Genomic DNA, 9,229 nt, shown 5'->3' with positions numbered 1-9,229 from the left:
TAAAAATAACGTGTATTTTTGCCTGAAAATGTTTATTCCATTTTGAATTTTGGAAATCTTAGGTCATATACGTAATCAGCGACTCAGAAAACCTCCGAGTACCCACTTTCATCTCGATCAAGCAACTTTTTCCTAATTAGGTCCGCCATCTTGGATCCGCCCTTTTGAATTTTGGAAATCTGAGGTCATATACGTAATCAGCGACCCCGAAAACCCCCGAGTAATAAATTTCAACTGTTTTCCATGTAAAAAAAAATGTGTGCTTCAAAGGGTTAAAGCTATCCAATGACCAGAAATTTATATCCAAGTTCAAACACATAAATTCGGCGTCGGATTTTCAAGAGATCTTCTATATATAGTTTACCGGAAGCAAAGAAATCTGTATCGTCGTCGACATCGAGTCTGAGTATGTCCGCCCAAATTTTGCGCAGACCGTCGACAGTCTTCAATTCCTCTTCCGTGAATTCCACGACCTTGCTGTCGTTGGCTTGCCCATATTTGCTGGCGTGAACGGTCTTAGTTCCGACTTTTATTCTCTCCACATTAACGAACTGTCCGTCGACGGCCCGGATCAACAAGCCGCCCTGATGAATAATTCCCGTTCGTTCCTCATCGAGATTGATCGTCTTCTCGGCTTCCGGTTGCTTGTCGCTCCACAGGGCTGAACCGAAGAGACGCACTTCCTCGCCGTCCAGCGTCGTCCAAGCGCCCGGTGTGCTGTCCAGACCACGAATAAAATTGTGAATCTCCTTCGCCGGCTTGGTCCAGTCGATCTTCTGGAGTTCCTTCTTGTTCAACAGAGGATCGTAAGTCGCGCCCTCCGCTGGCTGCGGCACCATCGGCGCGGTCCCCTTAGCGACGAGGTCCACCGCCTCGCCCATGGCTTTGATGCCCTCGGGATAAAGGAAATTGTTGTACAGGCTGTCCACCGTGTCGTTCGGCTCCACTTTGCAGGATCTCTGGAGCAGAACAGGCCCGGTGTCCAGGCCGTCGTCCGCCCAGAAAATGGAAAATCCCGCGGTACTGTCCCCTTGAATTAAGGTCCTGGAAACACGAGACAGATCGGATCGAAAATATAGGAAAGTGCAGAAAACAATTGATTAAAAAAATATACAATTTTTGTAATCCGCCGAAGAGAAACGCGGCCAGCGCACACAAACGAAGAAGATTAGCTACCCAGTAAACGGGAAAGGATTGAAACGGATTAACATTTTTTAATTCGTGAATTGAAATGGATTGGCCTCCGTGGAAATGAATGCACTTCTATTTCATAATACGAATATAATATAATATTTTTAATATAATAGTATTATATTATATTATATTATATTAATTATTAATTATAAATATTATACTACCGGGAAAACCTGGAATTCTCAGAGAATTTCATTTTTACCATTGAAAATCATGGATTACTCATGGAATTTTACTGATACTCAGGACAATTTTTTGAATTTTACTTTTAAATTTAATTTTATCTCTTTAGAAAGTAAACGTGGCCTCATATCAAAGGTCCCTGATATTAAAAGTTAATTTATTTTAAAATTGACATATACTGTATAAAAACTCTTTAATTTAAAAAACGATAATTTGGAAATAATAAATCAGGCATTAAAAATCCAATAACGCAGAACTTGGTGCGTGAAACAATTTAATCTTCACATATGTAGTTACATTTCCATACAAAATCTTTCGTTACGTTCGAAAAATTTTATATGAAGATGTAACTATTGTACATATGAGAAGATTAAATTCTTTCACGTATCAAGTTTTATATGTTATTAAAACCCTTAGTTTCTAATTTATTTTAAGAAATTCTCTAATCCTATCTGGAATTTTGAATAAAATTCCTGGAAAATCCGAGAATTTTCAGGGAATTCTTTTACAAAATTTGAGTACCCACCCTGTAATTGTGACTACGACAAAAATTATGACTAGGAAATGCATTGTTTTAATCCATCTAAATTCAAAAAATATATTTTTTTTATTTAGATGAATAATTCATGTTCCATTTTCACGAAAAACTGTTTTTGAATTTAATTAGATTGAAAAAACCATTTCCCCTAGAATTTTGAATTAACCAATATTCACAATTTACTTTTTAAAGCTGATTTTTTTTTCTTATTGAACGGCATAAAAAATGTGATTCATGCAATTCCTATAAATGAGTACAAAGACATTTTGGGCATTGAAATGAATTTCAGATTTTATAAGACGACGAGGATAACGCGCCGAAAATATGCGATACGGCTGTATATCGATTCATAGGTCAAAAGTATAATACTAATACGCGGCGTCATACATGCAAACACGCGCAGTCGAAGGTATCATATGGCGAGCTCGTGGCCGCTTATTATCGTTGTCATTATCGTCGGCGCGTTTTCAGCGAGAAAGTAGTTTCGCCTGATCGCGCAATCTGGAGCGCACAAAACCGCGGCAAACCGGTTGTTGTGGCGCGCTGATATCGAGAGACATGATATCGCGGCCTGACTAGCTGTTACATGCAGCCATTATAGCTGTATTAGCTGTATGAGCTAAGTCATAATAAACAACAAATGCATTATCTGTAATCTACGTAGAATTACTATTAATACAATCTTTCAAATATATACCGACATATCGTGATATCAATGACGATGGATTCAATTTTGATAAAATATTCTATTCCGATAGTTTGTCAAATAAAAAATACTTTCGCATCCTCTCGATCTCTGAAAAATTTCCGAGCCCAGTAAACGCGAAAAGATTAAAATTTTTTAATTGGTGAATTGAAATTGATTGGCCGTGAAAATTAATGCATTTCTATTTCATAATACGGATATAATATAATATTTTTAATATAATATTATTATATTATATTGTGGCTAGGACAAAAATTGTGACCAGGAAATGCATTGTTAAATCCAAAACATCTTTTGTGGATTTAGATGAATAACATTCATGGTCCATTTTCACGGAAAACTTTTTTGAATTTATTAGATTAAAAAAACAGCATTTCTCTTATCTTTTGAATTAACCATGCATGTATTCACGATTCACTTTTTAAAGCTGAATTTGTTTTATTGAATGGCATAGAAAATGTGATTCATGCAATTCCTATAAATAAATACAAAGGCATTGGGCATTGAAATGGATTCAAATTTTTAGAAGTACGCATTTGCGAATGTTGAAATGAATTTTTAAAAAATCTATTTTAATTCATTCTTGTTTGCTGGGAAGAGAATCGAAAACACGTGGCGATCGAAGTAAGAGGATTAAAATCGATTGGCCGTGAAAATAAATACATTTCTATTTCATAATACGGATATAATATAATATTTTTAATATAATATTATTATATTATATTAATTGTGACTAGAAAATTGCATTGTTTCAATATATATCCAACAAATATTTGTTTTGGATTTAGATAAATAACATTCATGGTCCATTTTCACGAAAAACTTTTTTGAATTTATTAGATTAAAAAAACTGCATTTCTCCTATCTTTTGAATTAACCATGCAGTATTCACGATTCACTTTTTAAAGCTGAATTTTATTTATTGAATGGCATAGAAAATGTGATTCATGCAATTCTTATAAATAAATACAAAGGCATTGGGCATTGAAATGGATTCAAATTTTCAGAAGTACGCATTTGCGAATGTTGAAATGAATTTTTAAAAAATCTATTTTAATTCATTCTCGTTTACTGGGAAGAGAATCGAAAACACGTGGCGCTCGAAGTAAGAGGATTGAAATCGATTGGCCGTGAAAATGAATGCATTTCTATTTCATAATACGGATATAATATAATATTTTTAATATAATATTATTATATTATATTAATTGTGACTAGGACAAAAATTGTGACTAGAAAATTGCATTGTTTTAATCCATCTAAATCCAACAGATATTTGTTTTAAATTTAGATGAATAACATTCATGATTCATTTTCACGAAAAACTTTTTTTGAATTTATTAGATTGAAAAAACAGCATTTCTCCTATCTAGAATTTTGAATTAACCAGTATTCACGATTCACTTTTTAAAGCTGAGTTTGTTTTATTGAATGGCATAGAAAATGTGATTTATACAATTCCTATAAATAAATACAAAGGCATTGAAATGGATTCAGATTTTCAAAAGTACGCATTTGCGAACGTTGAAATGAATTTTTAAAAAATCTATATATAATTTTAATAATTTTAATTCTATAATATTTGATAATATATATTTTTAAATAATATTTTAATTCTATAATATTCCATAATAATTTGAATTCATTCTCGTTCACTGGCAAGAGAATCGAGAACACGTGGCGCGATCGAAGTAAGAACTCACCAGCTTATAGCACTCGCTCCTCTGTGCCTGGGCAATAAGGACGGATGGTAACATATGCTACGGTGACGGGGATGATTAATAACCTCCATAGGGATGTACTGGCTGCAGAAGGGTAGAATGTTAAGGTCCACCTCGATGCCCTTGTACAGCTCCAGGATTTCCGGCAAGGTCATTCCCTTGCTCCTCCAGGCCTTGATCTTGAAGACCGGCGTGTTGTCGGCCTTGGCAGTGGTAGCTGCGGTCGAGAAGCGGCACGGATAACGAAAAGCGATAATGCAAATCGCGGGATTATCCATTGGAATGTCCGCAATTTTTCAGGTATTTTTTTTTTTTTATCAGAATCACATAAGGTCTCGAAGAGCGATTAAAAATTAAAACACAGTACGCGAATGATCCCGATATATTCATTTTACAATCGATCGTAAGGATCGATTTGAAGGATTCGCAATACGATCGATATTTTTAATGAAAGCCCTCGTACCTAGAGGATCCTCGCGGTTTCCCTTATCCGGAATCGTGAACACTCCGGTCACCTGATGTCCATTCTGTCGTAAAAGTTTGTAGACTTCCGCCGCGAACGGACTCTGTCCGATGATAGCTACCTTGAGTTGCGCCATCGTCGACTGCAATTATCGAAATATTCTTTATCAATCTGAAATCTCTATATGTTACTTTTACCAGTGGGACTCCGTTTATTCGCTCACTTTATACGCGCGAACGAGGGGAAGGCCAGGTCAGTGTATCACCGATCCTGATGTCAATTTTTTTTTACGAAACTAGAGGCAAAATAAAGATACAGACCGATCCTGATGTCAATTTTTTTTTACGAAACTAGAGGCAAAATAAAGATACAGTGTCCGAGCGTTTGATTGAATGGGCCTTAGTTTTCGAGTAAGAATTTTCGAAAAATAAATTTTTAAATAATAATATTCAATATTTAATAATAAAAAACGATTTATTTTTTTTATTCAATATTGATTATTATTATTTAAAAATTTATTTTTCGAAAATTCTTACTCGAAAACTAAGGTCCATTTAATCAAACGCTCGTACACCATATCTTTATTTTGCCTACTAGTTTCACACAAAAAATTGAGATCAGGATTCGTGCACTAACCTGGCCTTCCCCTTGTCAGTTCTAAATATAATACGAACTTACAGTTGGCACGTAGGTGCAATTATAGTTTTCTGAACGTCAACTGTTATTAACGGAGCTGATAACTCACAATTAGTTGATTGTGAAACTCTATTATCTGCAGAACTATTTCGATTACAAAAATTGTCCTGTCCTCCGAACTACTAACTATAGTGTGTCCGATGAATAATATATCCAATATTCGAATAAATGAATAAATAATGAATATGAATACGAGTATAAATATCTTTTTTTTTTATATTCATGGAAAATTGAATAAATATTTTTTGTGCAATTTAAATGAATATATTTATGAATATGATTACGAATATTTTCGAATTCGCATTCACCTCCACTCTACACACTAAAATTCTGCCTTCGAGCTTGGTTTAAGTTTAAGAAACACACGATAACACCGAGAAGAAAATGAGAACTATTGTCAATACTTTTATTTGGAGATTCTGAGGAATCTTTTAATTAAATCTGTTAATTAAACAATACATTTTATTCAGCATCCACGATGCTAAAGCACTTAAAATACCTTATGAAATTAACATTATTGTAATCCGTACAAAATTGCAGTGTTCGATTTTACTGTATTTTTTTGGTTTGCAAAAATATAGAGAATAAAAATTATATATTAAAAAGAATTATATTAATTCTTTCAAATCGGTGGTTAATTCTTTCAATTCGGGGGTTAATTCTTTCAAATCGGTTATATTCAAATAATAATAATAAATTTTTAAGAAAAAATGATGACCAAGGAACAAATCAACGAACTAAATAATATGAACTCCGACGAATTATTTACCAAAAAATGAGAGAATTGATTTAATAAAAATGTTTGATTCTACAATGTAAGTATTTTGAATATCACAAGCTACAAAAACCAATATACATTTTTAATTTTTTTTAAATATTATATGGTATTTAAATATGATGTAACGCAAATGTCTAACGCAAAGTGATTCTATCATTTTCTTATTAAGGAGAAAATAAAAGATTATTGGCTTAGGAATTAAAATTACTGTTTAAAAAAATGTAGATTTAAAATTTTTGTATTATTTAAATATATTTTTTGAAAATATTTTACTTTTATATTTCTAATTTAAGAAATATTTATATTTTCAAATGCTTATTGGCGCGCGCGTAGCGCGCGCTTATAATGTTGTAGTATATTATAAAAAGAATTATTGTTGCGAATAAAAGACTTTTAAATAAAAAATTTCTTTTCTAAAAATTTTTTCAAAATTTGTAAGTTTTCTTTATCAAATCTGGATATTAATAACGATATATAAAATCTATTTTTCATTTTCTTTTTTACTTTACATTTTGTATGAATAAATATGAATAAATCATAAAATAATCATAAAATAGACACGAATAAATATTCTTAAAAGCCCACAAGTTTGAATAAATATTTGAATGAATATTTTCTTAATGTGAAAATTTTGAATGAATATATAAATTGTAGTTCAATTACGAATTTTTTGTATTCATCGGACACACTATCTCCGACACGAATAAATGGAGTCTTACTGTACTCTCCAAATTTTCATTGAAAATTATATCGAGCTTTTAAATGAGATAAATAATGAGAAATATCACCGCTGACACCGAATGCACTTTTATACACTCTATTATTAATGGATTGCATATAACTTATTACACCATTATATAATCTATTGGAATAGTTTATTGATTTATGTTATTTGGCCTATGTTATAGAGAAAAATTGTTCTTTGTCAGGTATTTTTCAACAGTAAGCCCAATAAACGAGAATGGATTAAAATAGATTGAAAAAGATACATATCAATGTTCGCGAATGCATACTTCTTAAAATATGAATCCATTTCAATAGCCTTTATATTTCAATGCCTTTATATTTATTTATAGAAATTGCATAAAGCACATTTTCTATATACCATTCAATCTCAAAGTGAGTTTAGTTTTAAAAAGAAAAAGTGTGAATATTGTTTATTCAAAATTCTAAATAGGAAGTTTTTTCAATTTAATTAAATTCAAAAAAAATTTTTGTGAATAGGAAATGCATTGTTTCAATCCATATAAATACAAAAAATATTCTATTCTATTCTATTCGTATTATGAAATAGAAATGCATTCATTTCCACGAAGGCCAATCCGTGGATTAAAAAATTGCAATCCATTTTATCTATTTCCGTTTACTGGGAATGCGCGCGTTAATACCGAACGTTTTACTTCAATCTTAAGTACATTAATTAAATAATATTCAATCTACGTACCTTATAGCTAAGGTTTAGCCTCTCTTTCCTGTAGCAGTTTTTAAGCAAGCTGTAAATATACAGAATACATCACCGAAGCCCCAATTATCATTATTATGCGTACTCCGCCACCATTATCGCGTGCACATATAAGAGTGCGATATTATTAATTAGTGTACATAAAAATTAACACAGTAAATATCGTGAAAGCCACTTATCAAAATTAAATAAACGAAAAGCCTACATCCTCATTATGGTAAAAGAACAGAACTGCTTTTATCGGAACTAATAACAGAACTGCTATTATTGAACCATATTCAGTTATCGGAGCTGTCTTTTTGTAAACCAATCAACATTACGAGACGCATCCCCAATGAAGCTGATTGGCATTTTAACTTCAATGAACTCAATAATATAAATATATAGTATAACAAATATTATATGCAAGGCTATAACAATGTTACATTATAGAGTACAAAATTATAATATTAATGTAATTGTTAATAGTTAGTGTTTACTGAGTATCAGATTCCGGTAAAAAATTTTTTATATAAGAACATATATAAATAAAAAAAATAATACTAATAAAAAAAACAAAAATTGAAAAAGTAATTTGCGTATTGTTTCTTTTCATAAAAAATCAAGTTGAAGAAAAAACTGCTCATATATAATTTATATATACGTATATAATATATATAATTATGTATGGATAATCTTATCTTATTTGTTGTATTGATTTTGAATTTGTATTCGCATGAACGTTTTTTTTACGTTTTTAAATAAATTTTAATTTTCAACTTTTAATTAGTGTTTATATATTTATACATGTTCTTATATGAAACATTTCTTATATGAAACCAGGATAAAAGATAATTAAATATATAATTATATATATATGTGTAATATATACATATATATTACACACACAAACGCACACATAAATATACTAATTGCATAAATAATTGCACATATGATTATATCGCTTAATTATCAGTGGACCTGTGTAACTTTTTCGTATTTTTTATGTGACATACGTTGTACATTACGTTTTGTGTTAAATTTAATGTGATCGTTATGATATTTAACACACACGTGTTGGGAGCCCTTGTGAAAAAATATTGGATTAATGAGAAAATTATTGGAATATTTATAGTATATAATATTGGATTTGAATAGTTTTCTAACGATTTTCAATAGGTTTTTCATAATCTAATAGTATTTTTCCATAAGGAAGAAGCATTTTGTTTTAAGCTACGACAAAATAATGTAAGAAAGAAATTTATATCTATTCTTCTCTTTCTCTCTCTCTCTTTCTCCCGAATTTCAATGAAACACGTTGAATTGACGACTTACGATGTCCAAGACGAAGTTGCGCCGCCAGATGAGATTCCTGAGGCCCAGCATCGGTTGTAGGATCGCAAGTAGTATCGCGAGATATGTCCACGTCGCGCCTTCACTTTCCTCACTGATTGAAACTTTCAGTGAAACTGTGCGACGATCGCAATCAGTTCCTTGCGTGGACTGCAA

At 31.5% G+C, this 9,229-nt stretch overlaps 1 protein-coding gene across 1 annotated transcript in view; it reads right to left on the bottom strand.

Annotated features, from left to right (window-relative positions):
- Positions 1–9,229, bottom strand: part of LOC105456051 (cytosolic 10-formyltetrahydrofolate dehydrogenase) — a 15,305-nt gene extending 6,076 nt beyond the window's left edge. Inside the window, exons 1-5 of the mRNA XM_011699824.1 lie at positions 9,056–9,229; positions 7,724–7,772; positions 4,806–4,947; positions 4,325–4,559; positions 365–1,044 (exon numbers count right to left, since the gene is read on the bottom strand). Of these exons, the coding sequence (XP_011698126.1) occupies positions 365–1,044; positions 4,325–4,559; positions 4,806–4,941 (1,051 nt within the window). The 5' untranslated portion in view covers positions 4,942–4,947; positions 7,724–7,772; positions 9,056–9,229. The remainder of the gene's footprint in view (positions 1–364; positions 1,045–4,324; positions 4,560–4,805; positions 4,948–7,723; positions 7,773–9,055) is intronic.

The sequence above is a fragment of the Wasmannia auropunctata genome, unplaced genomic scaffold, assembly GCF_000956235.1.
Source record: "Wasmannia auropunctata unplaced genomic scaffold, wasmannia.A_1.0 LD335789.1, whole genome shotgun sequence".
Classification (NCBI taxonomy): Eukaryota; Metazoa; Arthropoda; class Insecta; order Hymenoptera; family Formicidae; genus Wasmannia; species Wasmannia auropunctata.
The sequence above is the reverse complement of the archived record's forward strand: the minus strand, read 5'-3'. Positions and strand labels throughout refer to the sequence as shown.